General features: G+C 47.6%; 1 protein-coding gene across 2 annotated transcripts in view; it reads left to right on the forward strand.

Moving 5' to 3' along the window:
• Nucleotides 1-755: 755 nt before the first annotated feature.
• Nucleotides 756-24,889, forward strand: part of SLC2A1 (solute carrier family 2 member 1) — a 45,735-nt gene continuing 21,601 nt past the window's right edge. For both annotated transcript variants that reach the window (XM_066637161.1, XM_066637162.1), the window contains exon 1: nucleotides 756-1,048. In XM_066637161.1, the coding sequence (XP_066493258.1) occupies nucleotides 1,025-1,048 (24 nt within the window). In that variant the 5' untranslated portion in view covers nucleotides 756-1,024. The remainder of the gene's footprint in view (nucleotides 1,049-24,889) is intronic.

Genomic DNA, 24,889 nt, shown 5'->3' on the forward strand with positions numbered 1-24,889 from the left:
GCATCAGTTTACTCAGAAGTAAGCCCCACTGAAGACAATGGGGCTTACTTCTGAGTAAACAAAGCCTGCGTGTCCCCTTGCAGGTTGATTCCCCCCACTCCAGTGGGATTTAGGCTATAATCCTAGGCATACTTTCCTGGGAGTAAGTCTCAATCGCCACAATGGGGCTTACCTGTGAGTAAACACAGAGTGCATGCCCCCTTGCGGGCTGATTCAGAAGGAGAAGGGCCCCCCCACTTCAGTGCGACTTAGGCTACAATCCCATACACACTTACCTGAGAGTAAGTCTCACTGAATTCAGTGGGGTTTACTTCTGAGTATACATGCCTAGGATTGCACTGTGTGAGGCTACAGCCCTATACCTACTTTCCTGGGAGCAAGTCTCATTGAACACAGTGGGGCTTGCGTCTGCCCAGGATTGCGCTGTACATCCCAGGCAAGTGTGCACAGGGTTGGAGCCAACATAATGTAAGCTACCATAGATGATCAGCACCCCCCCCCCCAGCAGCTGGCATGGAGGTCTCCCCACCGTGGCTCTGCTTGTATTGCTGGGCTTCTGGAGACAGCCCCCCGGCCCGGCCCCCCCGCGTCTAGCCGGGCTCTTTGAGGCTCGCCATCTCCTGCCTGCTCTTCCACACGCAGCCGGCTGGGGGAGGAGGAAGAGGAGGAGGCGGGCTGGGCACACCCCCGGCACACCCCCGGGGCAGCCAGCCAATGGCTGCAGCCGGGCCCACACACGCCTTTCACATAAGCCTCTTCCACGCGCTGGGAGCCGGCAAGAAGTGAGCGCAGCGCCGGCCGGGTTTGGAGAGTGGAGCGGGCGCGCCTCGGGAGGTTGGACGCCAGCCAGCCAGCCAGCCAGCCAGCCGGGGGGAGCACAGCGCGGTGGCAACCCCGCGGGAAGGGCCGATCTGCCCCGCAGCCCGGTGATCTCGCAGCCCGAAGAGCGGATCCGGCGAGAGCGCAGCCACCAACCAGCTCGCGCCCTTTGGAGAGGCGGAGTGCACGGCCAGGGCTCGCAGCCATGGAGTCCGGCGGCGGAGGCAAGGTGAGCGGGCTCTCCGCGAGGGCGATCGCGCTGCTGCTGCGACTTCCCTCCTCGCGTCCCTGCGGGCAGAGCACCTCCCATCCTCGCAGCGGGGGCGCATCCACCGCGCGTCTGGTCCTTGGATCGCCGCAGTACCACTGGTCCCGCCAGGGGCAGCGCACTTGGGCTGCAATCCGCTCCACACTTTCCTGGGAGTAAGCCCCATTGACTATAATGGGGCTGACTTCTGAGTAGGCATGCATAGGATTGGGCTTTCAGGTTGCCATCCTAGCCACACTTCCCTGGGAGTAAGCCCCATTGACTATAATGGGGCTGATTTCTGAGTAGACACGCATAGGATTGGGCTCTGCCATCCTGTTCGCGCTTCCTTGAGAATAAGCCGCATTGACTATAATGGGACTTGCTTCTGAATAGACATGCATAAGAGTGGGCTCTCAGGCTGCTATCCTATCCACACTTTCCTGGGAGCAAGTCCCATTAACTAGAATGGGACTGACTTCTGAGTAGACCGGCAGAGGATTGGGGTCTTGAGCCTCTCCGGCGGATGATACTTCCCCCTGCGGCCAGACGCGGAAGTGGTGATCGCATTGGGACGGGGGGGGGGGGAATCTGTGTTACAGAAGCCGCTTTCAAGCCATTCATTGCTTCCTTGCTCCATCTCGCTCAGGCTACAGTTGCATCGAGGTGGAAGCATCCCATAATAGTACCGGATAAGGCAAATAACTCAATAATAATGTAGCTGATTTTCTGCTGCGCGATTTTCCCTCCCTTAAATCATCACAGTCCTTGTCTGCAGTAAGAGGGCTCCCGTGCTAGATAACAGTCTTGTGATGGAGCTCTGTCGGCTTAGGCTGCAATCCTATTCACGTTTACCTGGGGCTGGTGGCGTAGTTAGAGGGGGGCAAAGCGCTAGGGTTTCCAGGGAACCTCCAAGCGGCCCCTCCCTTTTGGAGCCATTATGGCTTTGCCCCCCTTTAGCTACGCCACTGCCTGGGAGTAAGCTCTATTGCCCATAAGTCTGACTGAAGTCTGACTGACTTCGGAGTAGCTCCGAAGGGATGGGGCTGCTTGGAGGTTCCCTCCAAAACCTAGCGCTTTGCCCCCCTCAAGCTACGCCACTACCTGGGAGTCAACCCCTTTGCCTATAATGGGACTGACTTCAGAGTAGACCTGATGCATAGGATTGGGTTGCATGCACACTATCTGAAAGCTCCCTTCCCGCCCCCCATCGTCCACTGACTCCTCACTGGTTTCAGTGGGACTCTATTTTTTTTTTTTAGTGGGGCGGGGAGAGCTTAAAGCTCTTTTGTGGCAAGCGAAGTCGGTGCCAGGAAACGAAGTGGGTTCACTCTGCTTTCAACAGACCTCTTTTCCCCTCCCCCCTTATTCCTTTCTGTACTTTTATTCCGCCTTGGGGTACGGCACAACCGCCTTCGGGATCGCGGCCTGAGCATGGCGAACGCGATCCGATCCGGATCCCATGCGAACCTCTTTCTTTTTCAATTCGGAGTCGAACCGGAGTGGGAGTAGGATGGAGCGAGGAACAAAGGCGCTGCCCAACCAGGCTCTCGCCTGCCTCGAGGCTACGATCCGAGCCACGCGCTTTCCCGGGAGTAAGCCCCATGGGCGGCAATGGGATTTATTCCTGAGTAGACCCGGCTAGGCTTGGGCTCTCATTAGTGTCTGCGTTGCTGTTGGCCCTACATCCTCCTCTCTATTCTCCCTTCCCCCCCTTCCTCGTTTGAGCTAGGAAGCTGAAACCAAAGATTCAGATCCGGGGTTGCAGAAGAGCACAGTGGAAATTTTTGAGCCTGTGTTTGTCCCCGCCTGCATGCAGGCGTCTGAGCTGAAGGGGCACCTCCTCCCCCCAGGAAATGACTTACTCCACCTGGTTTGAGTTGACATTGTCCCTGACTTACAGCGAAATTTGAAGTATGCACAATCTGGGGAGGCCAGTTAGCCTTTTTAAAAAATCCAGATTAAAAAAATATACTCAAACTTCTAAAACAAGTCCGTTCAGCATCTCTGCTGTTAAGCTGTGGATCTTTTTTGGGGGGGGAGGGGTATTTAAATATGGGTTTGAGGGAAGATCAGATTTGGGGCCCATGGAAGCTTCTGAACCTCTGGGGTTCAAGAAAGATGCACAATGTCTGGGTCACAAAAGGGGTCCACGAAGCATCTTACTTGGGAGCAAGTGGTATTATTATTATCATCAATATTGACATACTGCTTTTCAGTGACAAGTTCACAAAGTGGCTTACGGAGAAGATCATCTAACATAGTGGCTCCCTGTGAACCCCAAAGGGCTCCCAATCTCAAAAGATGCTAAAGCAGGCAGCCACTAGAAAAGACACTGGGCTGGGGGTGAGGAGGGCCAGCTACTCTCCCCCTGCTAAATAGAAGAGGAGCACCCAAAAGGGCCTCTTACCCTGTTAGTAGGGGTTACCACCCTAAGTGGTGCACTCACCAGATACAAAGGGGGACAGGCAGGGAGCGTTTACCTTTAACTGCATAGAAGAGGAAATTTGGGCAGATGCAGCTCAAAATGGAAGGGAAGCTACACCTGCCCAGATTTCCTCTTCTGCATCATGGTTAAAGGTAGAGGCACTCTCTGTATCACCCTAGTAAGTGGGGCTGCTCCCTGGAATACGCTCATGGCTGATTTGCAGCCTCTAGAATGGGGAAGAGATTCAAACCCAGCTCCCTGTTCCTTTGTGACCAATCATCTGTTCATCACAGACTGCTACAGCTCAGAGGGTGTGCAGAACAGTGATTCTGTAGAACTGGAGACAGATCAGTACCCACAACAGGCTTGCAATGTTATCTCGCTGGCTGAGTAGGTGCTTAGATTTCAGCTGTTAATCCTGTGTAGGATAGTGGTGTGCTCCAGTTGGTCTGTTCTGAATCCTTGGAGGATGTTTTCTTCCCTGTACTCAAGTGGCTACACTTGAGTCGACCTCTGTTGCCCTGATCCAGGGGTGCCCAAACCTTGAGGCCTCTCAATGTGGCCCTCAGGGAGCCCCTAGTCTCCAATGAGCCTCTGGCCCTCCAGAGATTTGTTGCAGCCTGCACTGGCCCGACACAACTGCTCTCAGCGTAAAGGCAACTGTTTGACCTTTTTGCGTGAGCTGTGGGATGAGGGCTTCCTCCACCGCTTGCTGTTTCAAGTCTGTGATGCAGTAGTGGCAGCAAAGGAAAGGCCAGCCTTGCTATGTGCAAGGCCTTTTATAGGCCTTGAGCTATTGCAAGACCTTCTTTCGTTCATACGTATAAGTGTATCTTTAATATATTCATTTATGTAAATTTATTCAAATTTTAAATATAAATTAATTCTTTCTTTCCCTGCCCCTCCCCCACCCAGTGTCAGAGAGATGATGTGGCCCTCCTGCCAAAAAACTTTAGACACCCCTGCCCTGATCCTATGCATGATTGCTTGGAAGTTTAATTCCATTGGGTTTCATGCAATTTCCTCCCAAGCAAGTGTGTTTGGGTTTGTAGCCCAAGGCTGAGATTAGAGATGGATGGCTGCTGATCTGTGGAAATCTGAATCTGTTCCAATCCTCCAATAAACTGGTGACAGTTAATTTTTAGAGCAAATAGGGTGTCACCTTATACTTCCTGGCTGTACTTGCTATGAGAAATAAACTTAGTTAAGAGGATGTGTAGCAAGCTGTGATTTGGCTCCCCTCACCCATGTACTCCTTTTGCCTTTAGGTGCCAACTCTTATATGCAGCTTGGACATATAAGCTGGTATGGCTCAACGGCTGTAAATGCCCTCTTTCAAATCTTTTCTCTGCCATGCACTCAGGAAGTAACCTTGGGCAAGTCACTCGTTCTTGGCCTTGGCCTTCCCCATCTGCAGGATGGAGATAATCCAACAGTCCCATAAGGCAGTGGTTCCCAAACTGTGCGCTGTGGTGTGCTCAAAGGGGTGCCATGTGGCCTCTTCTGGTTTGCTAGGCCAAGAATGGCAGTGCTGCCGTCGCATGAGATTTGTGCAGCAGGGTGTTGTGGATGGAGGGCGCCATGGTAAATTTGGAAACCACCGCCCTAAGGCGTTGCAAGGATTGCATCAAGCCAGATTATGAACGCTTTGGGGACAGAGAGCACTTCTATTTCTTTAGCTTTGTAAGCAGCTTTGAACTTTTTGGTTGGGGAAATCTCCAAGATGTGTCTGTGTTGCCTGCACTTTGGGCTGGAGTGGCTCAGGGTTTTGTGAGAGGAAAGTATGTTGCATTCATTTGTCTTGGCTTAACTGGTTTGTGGATCAAACTGTTTGTAGCCTAGTAATGTGACTCATTTCTGGAGCATTGGCTTAGCGTGCAGAAGTTCACAGGTTCCCTTTCTGGGTGAGCAAGACCTTCCCCACTTGTAGATCTAGAGAGCTGCTGCCGACCTGTGCAGACAGTGGCTTAGATGGACCAAAGTTGAACTCAGTAGGAAGCAGCTTCAAATGTCCCAACTTAATAACATGAAAGAAGGTGTTGTGTTGTGGCTTTGTTTGGTAGAACTTTTGATTGTTGTGCTTACATTCACTTCTGTTTTTGATACAAGTTTTGTTAGGTGGTATTTACAAAAGACAACGGCAATGGGTTCTGAACCTTGAGGCATTTTTCAATCCAAGTTTTGCTAGGGGATGGGACCACAACAGAGGGATGAAAGAGGAAGTGTTAGGCGATGTGCTGAAATGGGATGCAGTGATGTTTTGGAAATTTTGAGTTGGAGGGAAAACTCTGATGCCCTTAATTGATCATGGAGTGTCTGGTAGTGAGAGCATGCGAGAATCGCATCTAGTATCTGATTGCTGCCATCTTTTTTTTTTTTCTTCCTGAACTTTCTGGGACAGGGAGCTATCTCTGCATTTATTTTGCTCTCTGAACTTTTTAGTCATTGAAAAGTTGTGTATAAGCCTTCACAGTAATTGCAAACATGCGCCCCAGGAAAACAGTTTTCAGTCACTGCAAAAGGTTGAACTGCAACTCTCCTGTGGCTCTGGCTGATGTGCACTAAACCCATTCATTAGATTCCTTTTTTTAATTTTACCGACAGTTTGTTTCTAGAAATGGGAAAAAAATTTTCCTTGGCAGCTCTGCTTTTTAGGAATTTTACTTGGTGATACGGGGTGGGGGGCACAAAGAGGTTCAGAAAAAACTTTCACAGAAAAGATGGTTTTATGGGGAGTGAAGAGATGTCACCATGCTGGGATGTGGTGTTGATTTGCCTTCACAACAGCCCTGTAAGGTGGGTTACACTTATTCCCATTCCGTACGAAGGAGAGTTGAGGCTGAGAGAGACTGCCTTGTACAAGTCAACAAGTCTGTTGCAGGGCTAGGACCCTGTCCATATCCTGATACCATACTGCAGTTGGATCTCTGCACATTTACTTCTGATGGTCTTATAGTGGGCTCTTCTTCCAAAGACTCTCATCTCTGTGCCCCATATTCTGTCCTTGACCCTGTAAAGTAGGCTACGCTTGAGGAGACAGAAACTCAGCTTGCATTTCTTGTGCGTGAGGGTTTGAATCCAAGTCTCCCTGGGCCTAGTCTTGTATCTTATCAGCTATGCTATCTTGAAATCGAAGCCTCTTTTGCACTGTGCTAAAATGATGAACCAAATGCCAGAATAGTAGGGCTCAGCACCAGCTGAAGTTAGTTGTGACCAAGTCCCATTGAGAGCAGAGAAGCTTATCTTGCAGCGGGAGCTTATGCACGTTTACTCAAGGAATTCCTGCTTGGTTCAGTGAGATTTACTCTCTGCGTAGGATAGTGACCTTTGTTAAGACTCTTAGTTGGACAAATGACTCTCTTAAGCAAGGGATAAGCTTCGTTTAAGCCTCAACCTCTCAGTGCTCATGTCCCACTACACCCTGGCCCACAATCTTTGCTCTCCCACCCTCAACTCTCTGAAGGTTCCCTGTTACCCAAATGACCCTGATCTGTCTCCTATACTGCCCCTTATATACCTGTAGTTGCCTCTTGGACTCCTGTGCTATATAACCCTTCAATCTCATCTGAAAAGTTACCTTTTCAGGAAGCCTTGGATACTCAACCTCAGTCTATGAATAGAATACAGTATGCTTCCTCTGTTCATCTTCATCCTCTTCCTTTTGTTACTCATGAGTTTTCTGATTGTAATCTCTTTCAGGCAGAGACCTGCTTTTTTCCTCTTTGTAAAACAGATGCACATGGATGATACTATATGAGTTGATTGGAAAAAGATGGCTATCTAATATTGCTCATTAATTGAAACCTGCAGGCACCAGTAATTTGGATTTTCTGTACAGATTTGACAAATTTGTTTTAAAAAAGGCTTTTTCTGGCTAGAGGTTCCCTGCCCTTTTAAAACACATAGCAAGCCAGTTTTCCAGAACATCTCTTTACTGTTTTCTAACTGTAAAAAAATTGCTTCAAATTAGGGGAGTAGTTGTAGGACACTTGAGGAAGGGGCTATAGCTTGATAGATGAGCTGCAAAATGCAGACGGATCCAGTTTCAGCACCAGCATTTGTGGAAAGATTGAGGTAGGCCGATATCCCAGGTGTCAGTTGCCAGTTAGCAATGACTAGTTTGCTAGATGGGGCTGAAAATCTCGCTTGTTAGCACCTTGTATTTCTGATAGACCTTTCAGGGGTGCAAGATGCATGCCAGCCTGTCACAGTGTCTTATGGCACCTAGAAAGCAAGGCCACTTGCTCTTAGTGTCTGATTTTGGGAACCACAGTCCACTTTTCAGTTGCATGAGGTGACATCCTCAGTGGGTATACTTAGATGTGCACAGATCAGGAAAAGAAATGGGAAGACACTGTAGAAAGTGCAGCAAGATCTTGGGCGGAAGCGACCAAGGAGCGACACATAAATAACATCAAGAGCAATGTAGGTTCAAAAGGACAAGCCAGCTGTTACTGGGCTAGGCTGAGCTCACTGGAGAACTGTGGCATGTCATATGAGAAATGTAGCAGGTGACTTTTTACGTCTTTCGTAAGAATGCCATGACTCATGATATTTGTCATTTACCTGTGTACCCATAACCTGTCTGGTTTAATTACACACTTCTCTTGCTTTGCATATGATTTAACTCTTCTGCAGAGACATCTAGAATATTGCAAACTCATGAGCTTGCTTCCCATACCTTAGTTCAGTGTTTCTCAAACTGTGGGTCAGGACCCAATTTCTAGTGGGTGGGGCTCCAATTTCTGGTGGGTCCTGCCCACCAGATAATTGATAATTAAGATAGATAATCAGATCAGATAATTAATAGCCTCAAGCCCTGAAGCTATTCAAAACTCGGAGAGCTGCTAACTGCCCTACAAAGAGCTGAGCTCCTGCATTTTGCAAGATAACTGCTAATTGCCCTGCAGAGCTCCTGAAGTTTGCCAGCTTGTGTAAACAGAGAGATCAATGTCTAAGTGTCTTTTTTTTCTGCTGTGCTATTTTTTCCCAAGTCCGTCAGTGATGGGTAGTGGAGGCAGATGAAGCTGGGTCACATAACTAAGCCCCTCAAGCCATGAGGCTATTCATTGGGGCTGCCTCATGAGAAATGGATCAAGTTTTTTGTGTTTGTTTTTTTTTGCAAATAAAAAAAGGTGATCTAGAAAGAAATAATATTTCTATTTACTTACAAGCAATATTTAATTTACAGTATTTGTTTAAGGGCACAATCCTAACCAGGTCTACTTGGAAGTAAATCCTATTTTGTTCAGTGGGGCATACTCTCAGGAAAGTGTGGTTAGGATTGCAGCCAAAGTCTTGTAAAGCTAAGCAAGTCCCAATAGTGTCATTTTAAAGAATGGATCCTGGTGCTAAAAAGTGTGAGAACCCTTGCCTTCTTAGATCTCATGTTCATCAACTGTACATGCCCACTCATCCATTGGAGGAAACCACTCGCGTATCTCAATTGGCCTGTGGTCTCTGAAAGCTGACACTGAAACAACTTGATGTTGCCTTTAAGGTGCTGCAAGATTCTTTCCCTCCTTCCTATACTAGACATTTGTGTTTTGAAACACCAGAACTGACAAGGTGTCACTTAAACCCTTTGCTTTACTCATAATGGTAAATACTGTGTGCATCTTTTTGCATCTCTCTAGATCAGGGGTGCCCAAACCCCAGCCCTGGGGCCACTTGCGGCCCTTGAGGACTCCCAATGCAGTCCTCAGGGAGCCACCAGTCTCCAATGAGCCTCTGGCCCTCCGGAGACTTGCTAGAGCCCATACTAGCCCAACGCAACTGCTTTCAGTGTGAGGGTGACTGTTTGACCTCTCACGTGAGCTGTAGGATGAGGGCTCCCTCCACTGCTTGCTGTTTCACGTCTGTGATGCAGTAGTGGCAGCAAAGGAAAGGCCAACCTTGCTTTGTGCAGGGCCTTTTATAGGCCTTGAGCTATTGCAAGACATTCATTCATATAAGTTCATCTTTAATATATTCATTTATGTAAACTTATGTAAATTTATTCAAATTTTAAATGTAAATTGATTCTCCCCCCCCCCCGGCCCCCGACACAGTGTCTGAGAGAAGATGTGGCCCTCCTGCCAAAAGCTTTGAACACCCCGGCTCTAGATTTATGAATTGCAATGTGTCTGGTAGGGGAGTAGAAAACTCTTAGAGTTTCTGTTTTATTTCTCTGTCTCTAGCCCATTATAACATTGTTTTTTCATTGCTAGACTTAAGTACAGTTGATATAAATCTTATCGGGGAAGGATACGGGAGACTATTTTCATATTCTCTGGCAGAGAGTCTCCTGTTGAAATTCAAATTTGAAACATCTGACTCTCGTGTTTGAGGACTGAGTTTGGAGTGAATGTATCGGAGTTACGTTTGAGGTTTTTGGGGGGTAGTACTTTGATTTGGGCTAAACAACTATATGCCAGTGAGCGTTCAGATTTTAATAATGGCTGTAGTGGTAAAACACTTCTTGTGCATTTATCTTGGATGTAGTGCTTAGTTTACAGGGTTATTGTAAGTCAGCATAATTATCCCCATATTGCAGATGGAGAAGACTGAGGCTGGGTGAGAACAGTTTGCATAAGACTGTTCAAAGAGCTCAGCGGCAGAGATGAGATTTGAACTGGGGAAGCCTTCAAGAGGCAGAAGCTGTGAATTACTGTTCTTGGCCCTGTAAAGGAGGCTGTCAAATGTCAAAATTATTTGCTCCCCAACATCTTGTATTTACAAAAATTTATATTTATATTTACATGCAATATCTTTTCTTTCCCACTTGAGAAACAGTTTTGGGGGGAAAGAATTGCTAGAGATTTAAAAATTTGTCCCTGATTTTGGCTTGGTGGGAGCCACTTCTGAGCTAAAAGAATCCGTAGGCTTGCGTTTAGAAAACATGTTCTATCATTTAAATAATTTGAATCTGTTTCTCCAGCTGGCTTTTCATTTCTCTTGGCTTCTGTATTTTTGCTTCGTCATGATTACAGAAGCTTTCAGTCTCTGAACTTTCCCCCATCTGTTTGTTTCCTTTTGAAAGGAAACATCCAAATTTCATTCCAGTGTGTGTGTGTCACACAATGGGATCAAGAGACTATCAGAGGGCAGTTCTTCCATTCAGAACCGTGGTGGTACCAATTTTTTTTCCAGGCCCGAACCAGGGGCCTTGCATCTTAATGTGAACCTCTCAGTAGTTTGCTCCCTGCCTCACTTCTCCATCTATGAAATGGGTGCCCTCTTTTGTCTCTTGTGCATTTTATCATCCTCCAAGGAGCTGAGGGCTACTCAATATGGTTGTCAGAAAGCCACCCGTCTGACCTGCAGGCTAAACCAGTCTGGCTTGAGCAAGAGATCTGTGTGGTAGGCCACCCTCTGAACAAGTAGTCCTATGAATGATTGCAGATAGCATGCTGAAATGCACGGCTCCTGCCAGATCTCTGAGTTGCTGCTTGTTTATGGCAAGTCAAAGATCTCCTCCATGAGGTCCAGACTGGGTGTTTATAGATGGGGTGTTTTTCTGCTATTCCCTTGGGGCATCTTAGTGTGCCAAAAAACAGATGGGGGGGGCTGTGAGGGTTGTGGGGGCAGTAGAAATGTTTATGGGCTAATTGTCAGTTTGTGTGGCCCCACTTGCCTGGTCTACCCACTTGAGCTTCTACAATAACATTAAGAAAATAAGAAGCTGGATCAGGCCAAAGGATCAAGCCAAAGGTCTGGCTTCTTGTCTCACAGTGGCCCATCAGATACCTCGAGGAGCACACAAGACAACAAGATACCTGCTTCCCTTGCATCTGGCATTCTGAGGTAGCCTACTTCTAAAATCAGTAGGTTGCACATACCCATCATGGCTTGTAAACTGTGGTGACCTTTTCCTCCAGAAATTTGTCCAATCCCCTTTTAAAGGCATCCAGGCCACATCCTGTGGCAAGGAGTTTCAAAGACTAATTTCACATTCAGCATGGACACAGAGGCAGTGTTTCATAGTGGTAAGTGTGTCTAACTGTGGAGTCTGTAATCTTCCTTCCCAGTCAGGGAACTTGTAGGGAAATTCTATCCCAGTCTACCTCTCTCTGAAAGTCTAGCCTACCTTGCAAGGTGGTGATTGTCTAGCCTGCCTTGCAAGGAGGGAAGGGATACATTTATACACCACTTTGGGCTCCTTGGAAGAAGATGGGTGAGACAAGCGTTGCATTTTAGAATTTGTGTTTAAAAAAGGATCCATGAAAGAGGGGAGGATTTTTTAACCCCATCCCTGAAGATGGGTTGAATGGCAGGAAAGCTAAATGTTGATGAAAAGGGTAGAATTAACTCTTGCACAGGGGAGGGCTGTATCTTTACCTGCAGAGTCCTAGCTTCAAAACCAACATCTCCAGGCAAGGCTGGGGAAAAAAACACCTGTCCAAAACCCTTGAGAGCCACTGCCAGTCAGTGTGGACAGTACTGAGCTGGGTAGACTAAGGGCACAATCCTAACCAGGTCTACTCAGAAGTAAGTCCTATGTTCTGTGGTTAGGATTGCAGCCTATGGGTCTGACTTGGTAGTCAACATCCTATACAGCTGGACTAAGAATTGCTGATTGGGGATTTAAACCCAGGAGTATGTTCACCTGTATCACGCCTGCCGTGATTTACGTATACCAAATTGTGCCTTGGGGTTGGGGCAAGCTAGGGTGGTCCAAAGAGCCAGATCAATGTTGGAGCAGCAAGACAAGTTGCTTCACAGTTGCACCTTTCCCTATCGCTGGAGGGATAAGCAACAAAAAATACTTCCTTTTCTAATACAGGAACTGAGCCATTACTCAGTGATGCTCACTGGAGGCAGATCCTGGACAGATAAGAGCTCCCCCACCCCACAACTTGTCATTAATTTGCTGCAACCAGAACTGGTGATGGCCACTGACATAGATTTTTGAAAACAGATGCATTGGGAGGAGACATCTGTTTGTAGTGGTTAGCTAGGAGGACATAAGACCTTCTCCTTCCAAGGCAGTCTACTTTGGAATATTAGTTTTTGGTGTCAAAATGTAGGAGGGCTGTTGGCTTGATGTGCCCACCTTTGGCCTGATCCGAAAGGGCTTGTACAGTGCTGGACTTTGGTCAGCCCATCTTTTGAGTCTCCTCTTCCTTCTGAGCTGGCCCATTGGTTTCTTTAGGTCCAACATGGTCTCTTGTGGCTGGCATCCACCCTCCAAACAGAGGTCCTTCAACAGAACCTGGGCAGATCTGCACATATGTGTGCCACTGGGATCTAGCCTTTCTCTATGTGGCATGTTCTACAATGCTGAGAGGGCTTTTTCTCTTTCTAACTTCTTGCTGCCTGGCTCGGGTGTCCAGGTAGCTTTTCATACCCTGGCCCTCTAATGCTGGCTTTATCCTTCATGTCTTGTTGAAAAATCTGAGCAAAGATATTGAATATCTGTGAGCGCACCCTGCCATGAATGGATTCCTCAAGCCCCCACCCTTGTCCCCAGCAGAGATGACAGACCAAGTCATTATTCTTTCTTTTAAGTGTCCTTTGGCTCTGACTCCTGGGTGCTCTGCCGCAATGCACATGTCTCCGAACCTGCTTTGTTGTGCCTCTTGCCAAGCTTGGAGAGCATCTGAGCTGGAGAGGAGGCCCTACCCACATCGGAGGCCATTCAAGGTTACTTGCAAGTGTCTCCTTTTGGGGGGGAGGTCAAAATCCTTTTTAGCACTGTTTGGCTTGTGCAATGAAGGCCTGACATTTCCTCCTTTCCCTCCCCCCTGCGTCGGAGAGGTGGTCACACGGCCCGAGCGCTCGGTGCTGGCACCCTGAATGCCAAGTGCCAGAGGGGCTCGCTCAAGGACTGCCGCAGAGGGGAGGCAGTGGGAGGAGAGGAAGAGGCCAGCAGGCAGCCTGGCAGAGCTGACGGTTGTTGCTCATAAGGTGTGGAATTGGAGCAGGAGCCGGGGACGTGCCGGCTAGGAGCACACCGCTGTGCGCTCTCCATAGGGGAAGGAAGGCTGCTCCTTCCCAGCAGACTTCCACCTTTCTTTCAGGATGCCAAAATTGAGGAAACTGATAGGATTAAAATAATAAATTTGCAGGGCACTAGGCCCCCTGTGCTTCTCCATCAAAGCTCTCCGGGGCACAATGGAGCCGTCTTTGATCTCCTGGACAAAAGAACACTTGGACCAGCTTGGGTCGGTGGGAGTTGGCCTGGATCATTGTTGGGAGCGAAGACAACAATAAATATTGATGAAATGATTCGTTATCAACCTCTGCCTTGCCGTTCTCCTGGGCCCTGCTGATCCTGTGTCTGTTTTTAGTTTCCGGTTGGAGAGTGGGGGAGGGCGTCTTCTGGGGTTTTTCCACCCAAAAATGTGCCTTTGATTTTATGAAAGCATCACTGGGCAATTTAACCTCGCCCAAGAGGCAATGTAGTATTTTTCCAGTATTTGTACTCCTCTTTTCTGAGCCCTGAAGGCTGTCCCCCAAGGCACCTAACAATATCAAACTGATTATGAATGAAATTAATGAATTTTAAATTAGTTCATGAAATTAAATCCCAAACAGCAAACTGCTGAACAGCCCCAAAAACACACACAGGAGGGGGATAATGCAACTTGGTTGAATGAAATGCTTGAGCATTTTGTTCAATGGTTTTTTTTTGGGGGGGGGGGGGAGATGCTGAGCTTCTTGGGGCAGAGAGTTCCAAGGACAAGGTGCCACAATAAAAAAAGGCCATGTTGTAAATCCCTGTCAGTTGCCAGTGGTAAGGAAACATAGAGCGATGCCTTGGGTGTTACACACATGCAGCTTCGCTATAAGATTCTAGCCCCTTTAACAATGTCTGACTGCAAACTGGTAGCCAATGTAACAGGGTTTTCTAGGCTTCAGTGCATTAGTGTCTTAACAGAACAAATGCAGATGCATTCTGCACAAGCAGAATCCTCCAGACAGTCTTCAAGGACAGCCCTACATAGTTCATGTTACAGTAGTCCAATCTAGATGTGGGTAGGATGCATGTAACAATGGACATGAAAATTCACACATGAAGGTTCTATGACACATGCTCATTCACGCACGGAACTTGGAAGCTTATAGAGCTTTACAGAAAGTTCTCGCCCTGCCTTTGAGTGAGGAAACCCCTTACATGCCATGGGGTTGGTCCTTCTCCCACAACTGCTTTTTGACCAGCCTTCGTTTTTCATTTGTGGTTTGTTTCTACCTCTCGCATCCGCCAAAAGGTACTGATGCTCTTGGTCCTCTGTTTTATAACTCTCAGAACATTCTTGGCCAGTTGTAGAAATGATGTGTGTACTGTAGTAGGTATATATCCATTGGTTGTGGTGGCATGTTTTCCTAAGGCTTCATCCCTTCCATGGAGTGTTGCCCCAACCCCTTACTTTCCATTCTCTCACCACAGCCGAGCCTTGTGTTGCAGAAACAAATGTGCAATTCTTCCCCTCTTCAGCCTTATCTCAACTTGCCTTCCCTTTACTCCACTTTAGACTATAAGATCCTTGAGGCAGGGATCCGTCCTCTTCTATTTGTCAAGCTTCATGCACGGTGATGAACCCCTTTGGCCTCTTCCAGACAAACAGCACAGAGCTAGTGAACTGACTCTGTGGCCTTTGGCAAGCCATTCCCTCTCGGCCTCCGTCTTCCCCACCTGCAATATGGGTATAATTAGCTGACAGGTATGGATATGTGAAAACGCGCTACACAGCAATAAGAAGCAATCTTCTCAAGCACATTCCTTCACTTTCTCTCCTTTTCTCTGCCCAGATGAATCTTCTGATATTTTTCAGGCAACTAATTTATATGCAAAAAAAGCATTCTTACAGAAGATGCATTTAAAAATAAATCAAAGGAACAAAGCAGGAACTTCCCAACTGTCAATTCTCAAATAGCAGCGCATTTACTCAGGAGTTGGTTCCATTGTGTTCAATGCGATGTACTCTCTGGTAAGTGCAATTAAGATTACAGCCATAACGCATGAGCTCCTCCATAATGAGGAGCTGCCTTAAGGTGGGCCGCTGCAATGTCTGATATTTGAGCTCAAAATTATTTAAATACCACCATAGGTGTGTGATGGCACTTGCCATAGAATGAGAACCTGGGTCTATGTCCTGAGGGGCTTACGATCAAGATTCTGAAAAAAGGAGGGTGGGGAAGAGAAAGATGGAGACTGGGGAATTTGTGTGTGTGTGTGTGTGTGTGTGTGTGATTGTTTCATTTGTATGTACTGAAGCTAAGCTTCTGTATGGGGACCAGAAGTGAGCATCTTGCACTAGTTTGCCTTCTGTGGGAGTGTGCCAGAGGCTCGGAGACTCTGTGCAACTTAAACTTGCTTAAAACATGCCTTGCATTTTAAGTGCTGATCTCTGATAACAGTTGGTTTGTTTCTAAATTTGTCACTGTGTGGGATCTCGCCTAACTGTCTGGGGCATGCGTTTTGGGGGAAAACAAATGGGTTTTAAAAAGCTGTTTCTTTTTCTCTGTTCATGTGGGGGGTTTTTTTTTGGGGGGGGGGCTGCAAAGAAAAGTCCTGGCAAGAATCCTCCCTGGAAACAGGACTGCAATGCTGGAGTTCTTGGCACTTCTAATAGGGATCAGCCCCCGCTTGCTGTTAGCACATTAAATGTAAGCATTGCATGCCATAGTGTGGCATTGGGGGGTGGTGGTACCCCCCCTTTCCTTGCCTGTCTCTTCAATACGGGAGGAGCTGCTCGGATGTCCACACAAGGCACCGGGCAGCAGCTCCTCCCCATGGCTGTCCGCAGGCAGAAGAAACCCACTAGATGTGGGCAAAAGGTGAACATGATGCTATAGCTTACGAGGAGAAGGCATAGCCATGCATGAGATTTAGCTCCTGATTGGCTACTGGAGGACAAGCCCCCAGCAGCCTGAAATCTGAGGTCAGGGGGGGGGAGGAGCTGTATTCAGCTCATGTTCCATTTTAGTCTGTAGTTTGCACAAATGTGTGAGTGATGTGTATTCAAAGGGAGGAGTGAGCTAATTTTCAGGAGCAAAACTGCTCCCTTTCTTAAGTCTCCTTCCCCACTAAAGCAGAGAGAGATCTTTACCTTGAGCAACTTAAAACTTGCTTGAAAAATGGGGGGGGGGGTCTGAATTTAAGTTCCATGGAATTTCTCCTGGGAGGGGGGGGTGATCATTTTAGACCAATGTTTCTCAAACTGTGGGTTGGGAACCACTAGGTGGGTCACAAGCCAACTTCAGGTGGGCCCCCCACTCATTTTAATGGTCTAATTTTAATATATTAGCCTTCATGCTACCATATATATATGACAGCATTTGGAAAAAAGTTGCAGATCTGTACTTTAACAGGCCACTATATATATGCTTTAAACAATGATAGGAAATGGGACTTACTCCTGGGTAAGTGTGGGTAGGATTGCAGCCTAGGATTGTTAAAAATTTTCCTGCTTGGTGATGTCACTTCCAGTCATAACATCACTTCCAGTGGGTCCCGAAAGATTCTCATTCTAAAAAGTGGGTCCCAGTGCTAAACACTTGAGAACCACAGTTTTAGACTGTAGCAAAGACCCAGTGTGTTGAAGATCAATGCAATAAAGGCATCATAAACTTATATGGATTACCGATCACCTCATCAGAGAGGCAGAGTAAAATCTTTGATGTGTGCATGACTGACTATGTGTACGGGAAATACGATGAGGGCCAAAGTCAAACTGATAAGTGTGGCGGTGATAAGTGAAGTTCCGATCTCCTGGCAATGCTAGGGCAGTTAAGTCTGTATCGATTAAGACTTTATGTGATGGTCTCAAGTCTCCTTGATCCATCCTGATGTTTGGTTATTGGTTTTAGTCTTGTTCTGAAACGATGCATGGTGGCTTTCCCTACAGGTCACCAAATAGGTTCCTGGCAGAGGCGAGATTGGAGTCGACTTCCCAGATTGCCGCTTATCCTCTATGCTACGTTCTCTTTCACGCGCTATCCCCTCTCAGTTGTCTAATCCGGCATCACAAGCTTGGTCAGGAGGGACAGCCGTGTCTTATTATGTCTTTGCAAAGCCCGGCCATGTGACTCTGGTAAACAGCTTTTGCACAACAATGAGAGCGGTCACCCGTCCACCTTGACTGGGTTTCTAGCTGCTGGCAAGTCTTGTCCTCCTGTGAAATAATCTATTCCCATTCTTAAAGTGTTATGTAGCCGCAGTGCTGGCACCCATGCTCTTGCCTCCAGAGAAATGGCTGTGTGGTATTCTAGCTGTTGGCGGATCAGGCCCTCTAGCCATAGGGCTCAAGAAGGCTCTTGTGCACCTAGCACAACTCCTCTGCAGCTCTGCTGTCCTGATCCTTAAGGCTATCCTAGTTCCAAACTCCTCAGACTTTTATCTTTCAACCATTTCAGTACTGTTTCTTTCTTGTTAAAGGGGAGAATTGAGGCCGTTCTAGGATTTTTTTTATTGTAAGACCTTTGGGGATGGGGAACTATTTGTTTAGCTATGGAAATAGCTTTGTGAGCTGCTTTTTCTTGGTTGAAAAGCAATATATAAATATTCTCAATAATAGTTGGACAGAGACCCTGATCTCTTGTAAAACCAGCAGGGAGGGGCCCAATTGAGGCTTACAGAGGAGGTATTTGTGCTACAAACTGAAAAGGCCCTGCCACACATTCTGCTGCCCCCCCGCCACAAATTGCACTTCTGTCATCAGTCAATCAATCAATCAATCAATCAACAGTATTTATATACCGCTTTTCAACTAAAAGTTCACAAAGCGGTTCACAAAGCAGTCTGGGTTGAGGCAGGGCCTCTGACAACAAATGCATTGTGTGGGGCAGTGTATATATTTCAGGTTTCTGGATGCCAAACCACAGAGGGGCTGTAGAGCGCAGAAGCACTCTGACTTCCATTCTCCTCCCCACTCCCTTTGTTTTCAAGGTATTTGAGTGCAGATGAAGTAGGAACATGTTTTGACACACGCACATAGTTCTCATCTAAAGGGCGATGGAATACCCATGACCAATTCTGGTTGCCACATTTCAGAAAGGATATTGTACCGTTTGCAGCTCTGCAGAAGCAAGTAAAATGATCAGGGGCTGGAGCATCTTATGAGGAAAGGCAACAATATGGAATTATTTTTTTAACTTTGGAGAAAGGCAATTAAGGGGGGGCACTGAGGTTTGTATCAAAGTTTATAGGATGGTGAGAAAGTCCGTGCATGGTGGTGTTTCAGGTGATGGAGTGGGAGGGTTTGCCTGCCTCTGCCTCCTCCACTGCTTTGTTGCTTTCTCTGTCTTTCAAGGCAGAAGGAAGTGTGGAGGAGAGTGGTGGGCTGGAGCATTGCAGCATCTTCTCCACACTTCCTCTTCCACCCCATTCCTCTAGGCCAGTGGTTCCCAACCTTTTGGAAACCACGGACCACTGAGGCAAAAGTTGGAATTGTCGGGGACCACATGCAACCTCCCACCCCCACACACTAAAAATGCATTTAAATTTGTAATGCAGCCGGCCCTCATTATCCACGGGGGTCCTGTTCTCGGATCCCCTGTGGATAACGAAAACCACAGGTATTCAAAACAGGTTCTGCCAACCTTCTGCCTGAAGGGAAACTGTCCCATCTTTCTGTTGTACTTTGAGTACAGCAAGTGAAAAGGGGCAGCAGCAAAGCAGACAGCAGGCTGGGAGAGGTGCTGGGTGGGCATGATGAGAGCCCCCACTACTCATTTGCTGCTTTCCCTAGCCCCCTACCTGAAGGGAGGGCTTTAGTCTCCTGGCTTTTTCCCACTTCCCCTTTTCAAGGGAGCAGGAGGAGAACACTGGGAGGCGACAGCGGCAGAGGCACTCTAGCTTGCCACTCTCCTCCCTACTCTCTTCCTTTTCAAATCCAGGGAGGCGGAACCATGGAGGCAGCGGCTGGTGCAGGGCTGGGTACAGGAGGGAGGCATCTGACATTCTGCCGCGCTGCCTCAGGCACCCGGATGACCCAGGTTGACCCTTCTTCCAAGCACATGGAATCCCGTGCCAGACTTTTCCAGCAGCTAGAAAGTTCTTCCAAACTGTTAACCTGAATTGATCTTGCTAAAGGGGTTTGTAAATTGCATTGCCACATATCTGGCATGCACCAGTCGGCTGTGTTGGGCAATGGGGTCAGAGTCCCAAAAAGCAAGGTCTCTGCTAATAATTGAACCTTTTGGACGGGGCTAATAATTGTCCTCAGCACTGCTGACTCTTAAACTTGATCCTATTGGGGGCTGATGATCTGGTCATGAAGCAGCAGGGGATGCCATTTTGAGTTCCACATCGTGGCTCCTGAATTAAAGCTCCTTCTACATGCTGATGCAGCTGCCCAGAAAAGTGGAAGGAAAGTCTTGCGACTTAACTAGCAATGCCAGTGTTGCTCATGCTTCAGCTGAATCTGAGTTGAAGAGCAACACATGAGCTGGCAAACATCTGCAGTGTTTTCTCTGCCATTGGCATAGCTGTATTAGTGCAGTTTTTTAATTGGGCACTGAAATTGTCACTGCTCCATGAGTGGCCCAGTCAGTTGTGGACTAGCAGAACCCCAGTGGCAGCTGCATTGCAATTTGGTTCTGGGTTTGAATCACACCTGTACTTGTGGCATAGCTGGGGCAAGGTGTCACTGTTTTTGTCCCTCTGTACCATGGGAATAACTGCAGCTTCCACCCCAAGGCTGCTGTGTGCATATGACGGGCACTGTGGAGTTCCTAAGCACCCTGCATATTTAACCAGTTTCTGCCTGGATCACAGTTGTACACAGTTGGTCCCTCTTGCGTATATGCAACATTGGGGAGAAATGGTTTAAAGTGTCCTGCAGCCATAGGGGTGCTCACAACTTCTGGGAATGTCACAGAACATGTCTTGCAGGACCAGAGGGAAGGAGATCTCTTCTGGCCCTTTGTGAATAAAAAAGGCAATGGATGGAGTTTGCTTGTAGTCCCTCTTTGGACTTGAAAACCGAAGATGTCAAGAAAACTGAGTGACGGGAGGTGGTGCCTGCAAGATGCATGATGAAACATGACTAGGACTGCCAACAGAAGGGATGGGGAGAGAGGGATGGTCAAATGCATTGGTCTCTGAAGTTTTTTAAACAGAGCTGACAGCTCAAAAGTCATTGTGGCTTGTTCACAAAGTCTGCATGCGTAAACTGGCTATCCCATGCGTGAACACACTGGTTGCCAGTTGGCATGTGTCCATGTTCTCCGCAGCTGTCCTCTTCCATCCTGAATGAACAGAGGTTGATGGTAGCACACAGCCAGTGGCAGTTGTGGGCAAAGTTCTACCCTCTGTGGCCCCACTCTGGACTCTTTCTCTCTCCCCCCCCCCCTTAACAGTAAAAAGACCATACTGTTTAAACTGGCAGTTGGGTGGCAAACTGCCTTGACAAGATTTCAGCAGTTCTGTTGAGTGGCATGATGCCCTGTACAGATAGGGAGGTTTGGAGATGAGGGAGCTGATTGCAACCTCATCACACAGGGGTCTCATGTGGAGTGTGTGGTTCTAGTAGAAAGATGGGGCATTGATGTGTACACAGGGCTGGCCAAGACTTCCTGTTACCTTGCCTGGTGTATGCTGTCTCCCTCTCTTTCTCTCTCTGTGGCAGCTGCCACCACTGCTCCTGCTCCCTGGATTCATTAAAGATGCAGGGAATAGGGTAGTACAGAAGAGGAAGTAGAGAGGAGGGTGGAGAGCTAGAGCAGAAGAAGAAGTGGGGCTCACTCTAGCCCACTTCTCTTCTGCTCTAGCTCGCCATTCTTCTTCCCTCCTCCTTGGCAGCAAAGGAAGAGGCAGACAGGCACAGGCAACTGCTTCTGTTGGAGGGCTAATGGCCTTGCAGATGTATGCACTGAAGAAGGCAAGAGACTATGTCGCCCCTTGCTAGCGCCGCTGCCATGGGAGCTATTTTATACATTTCATCAGCACAGATATAGTTCTTGTTGCAGTAAAGGAGAACTTCTTTTGGAGTGTGCTGCTGGGAACTTGCGTTGTAAAATTGATGGACTGCTTCTCCAGCAGCTCAAAACGGTGTGCAGTTAAAACAGGGCTTAAGAACATAACAGCATTTAAAACTAAAATACAATATGAACTATTATCAACACGGGAGTGGAAAAAACCTCTAATAGCAAAAAGAACCATAAAAATGGCACAGAGTAACAAAGGCTATGCAGTAGATGGGGATTAAAAAAGGGGTCCCCCAGGAGCACCGCCCCTCCTTGAAAACTAAGCAAAATGGGAATTTACACACCATTAGGGTAAAAAAGACTTGCAGGAGCTGACAAAGCTCCATGTGTCAATTTTTATTCCTTTTTTTGGAGGGTGTTGTCTCGGTTCAGGAGTTTTGGTTAGGACTTCTTTGTGTGCTGGCTGTCCTAAGAGGATCTTATTTTTTTCTGCTTATCAAATACAGTACACTAAAAAGAGATGGAGTTATGAGTTTGCTAGTGGTGGCTAAAACATCCCCCCCCCCGCCTGAAACGCGCTAAAGTTCCTTTGAGGAATGAGTTGCAGTGTGTGATGAATGATACAGATGAGTTGTCTACAGTGCCCAAAAGTTTGCATGAATCATTCATGTTTGGCTTTTTCCCCTCCCAGGATTGAGAAAAAAATCTTCATATTTTTTTGAAATGGAGAATATACACAACAGGGCCAGGCTGGCTGCTGAAAGTGCCTCCTACCCCCCCCCCCACTTCTACTCCATTTCCCTCTCCCTCTTTAAATCCAAAGGCAGAAGGAGGAGGAAATGTGGAGGGAAAGGGAGCAGAGTGGTGGGCTAGAGTGGATCTTCATTGCTCTGGCCCACTGCTCTCTCCTTCCTCTTCAAATCCAGGCGGCAGGAGTGGCAAAGGCCAGCATATCTTGGCATAAGGAGGCATTAGGGGTGTTGCCTTCTATGCTTGAAGGCCTTGGGCTAACTGAATTGGATGATCCAGTGGTCTCTTGGACTTCTGCTAGGGATGCTCATGTATGAAAGGTTTATCTCATGTGAAGTAAGAGCTGACCACCCTCAGAAGCCTTAGTTTTTCAGGAACCCTTCTTCTGGGCAGACCTCCTGATGTGGCATGAAGTAAGCATAGAGCAGTAACTTGGGCGGAGATGCAACAGTGACCTTCCTTTGTCAGTACTTTGGAGGTATCTTTACATCAGGAGTGGTTGACTGCTAAGCCAGGAGATTTGGAGCAGGTCATTCCCTTGCACCCAAATGTGAAATGCTGCTGCCTGCTTCTTTCTCCCCTGTCCCACAGGCTGGAAAGGAGGCAAGACTCAAGCAGTCACTCACGCGAAGAAACAATGGGCCACCTTCCGTTTCCAAGGAATCTGTTTTTGTTGAGGTGTCCCAAAGCAGTTTCCTCCTGGCACACAGTGCAATAATGACTAGTCTTCCTCCAGAAATATGGTTGGTGTGCTTTGCCAGGTCATGACTGTCTAGAACATCTTTCTAAACAGGACTCCAAAACATTGTCATGTGTCTATGATGCCTTCGTAGAAGTTGGCTCAGCAGAAATAAGACTTCTCTCCTGACTTCCCAGTCTGACCCGCACGTGGTGATGAGGAAGTGGCAAAGTATGGCAGGGGCACCATGTACCAGTCAACCATGAGTGCCTTGATTAGATGCCTGGGATCTGCCCCACACAGGACGTCAATTCTTGCTCTTTGCTCAAAACTGTCGCAAGGCCAGGGATGGGGGGGGCAACTTCAACCGTAGCTCCCTGCCTGCATTTTCCCCTTACCTTGCACAATGGTGCCATAAATTACTTTTCCTCAGTAGCATAGCTAAGGCATCTGCTATCCAAGATCAAAGAAGAGTTTGTAGCCCCCTCCGTGACAAAATCAAATTGAGTAAATAAAAAGTGTGCCTCATATTGATTAGAGACACTGTGCTGGGGTAAAGAGGGACGGTGCTTCTCCCCCTGCTAAATATAGGAGGAGCGCCACTTGAAAAAATGCCTCTTTACCCAGTTAGTCGTGCTAACTGTATTGGGCTACATGGAAACGAGGGCTGATTCATATTAACACCTTATTGGTTCCATGCTGTACTATAACACCTAACTGGCTCTTGGAACAATCACTCTTATTGGTCGGTTTTGAGTTAAAATCCATTTTGTGACATAATGCAGTTTTGTTTTTATTTTCTGCGTATTTGGCTGCAACTTTTGATATTTTGATGTGGTTTGTTTCATTGTTTTCTGCATTTAAATTCCACATCAAATGGTATATGACGTGATGGTATTATTTGCAACCCTGGGGGCTGGGGATAAGAATAGGCCCTCAGTTTGGCTGTACTTGTCGTAAGAGGCGACTAAACAGCCACCGGGTAGATGGGACTCGTCAGCCTGGGAAGGCAGCTCATCTGAGAGAAGGAAAACTCTGATCCCAAACCTCCACTGCCTTGTGGCTACATCCAGTTACGGAAAAGGCTTCAGGAGTCAACCTTGAGGCAAAATCCGGAGCCGGAGTCCCTGAGGCAGTTCATGGCTGAACACAGTCACGTTCTGGCAACTCCTGCGACGCCGCTGGAACCAACCGTATTGGCCTCTGCCTTTCCATTGGACCATTTCAGCGACGTGGAGAGGGGGGATTTGCTGCATGGGTAACAGCCTATCCTCCATACCTACTTTACCCAGGCTTCGCGCACTGGAGAGGACACTCTGTTCCAGAACCACCATTCAGAGCGTGACACCATAGTCTTCCGAAACTGAAGGATGCCAACAACAAATTATTTGCAAATACCAAAGTTATCACAATTTTGACCGCTACTGTCAAGTTCTGGTTGTTGCTCCCCTAAAGATTGTTGCCCAGTGCAGTTCCTACCACCTGCCCTTAGCTATACCACTGCTTTGCCTCATGGAAAGGTAAGAGCCACATGGCAGATGTGCTCAATGGTGGCCTTCTCATTTTTTTTTCTTTCTCCAGAAGTTTTCCAACAATGGGAAGTCTGGAGTGGATGGGGGGCATGGCAATTTAATGCCCCTCCCTCAGCAGGGATGTAGATTGGAAAAAGGAACCTTCCGTCCTAGAAGTCTGCTTCTTGATGGAAAGGAAGAATTGATGCTTTTCAGGGAACTGTGAAAACTGATCTGGCCCACCCATGAGGCCAACTGAGGCTATTGCCTCGGGCAACAGACTGGTGAGGGGTAGCCATCTCTGTCTGCTTCTACTCCTTCTCTTCCTGCTCCCTGGCTTGGAAAACGAAGAGGGGAGAAAGGGTGCTGGGCTAGAGCATTGGAGAGGGGGAGGAGCAGAGGGTAGCATTTCTGAGGGTTAGGGGCAGCATTTGGAGGTCATGGGCTGGCCCTGTTATGCAGGTGAGTTAAAGGAGTGCCATCTACATCATGAATCTGCCTGCACATCTCATTTTTTTATCAGAGGCCCTGGTCAATGGAGACCCCATCTGAAGTTTGACTGGAAATAGGGTCTTCTCGGCACCACTGCTGTGAAATACCCT

Source organism: Tiliqua scincoides, chromosome 9 (assembly GCF_035046505.1).
Source record: "Tiliqua scincoides isolate rTilSci1 chromosome 9, rTilSci1.hap2, whole genome shotgun sequence".
NCBI lineage: Eukaryota > Metazoa > Chordata > Lepidosauria > Squamata > Scincidae > Tiliqua > Tiliqua scincoides.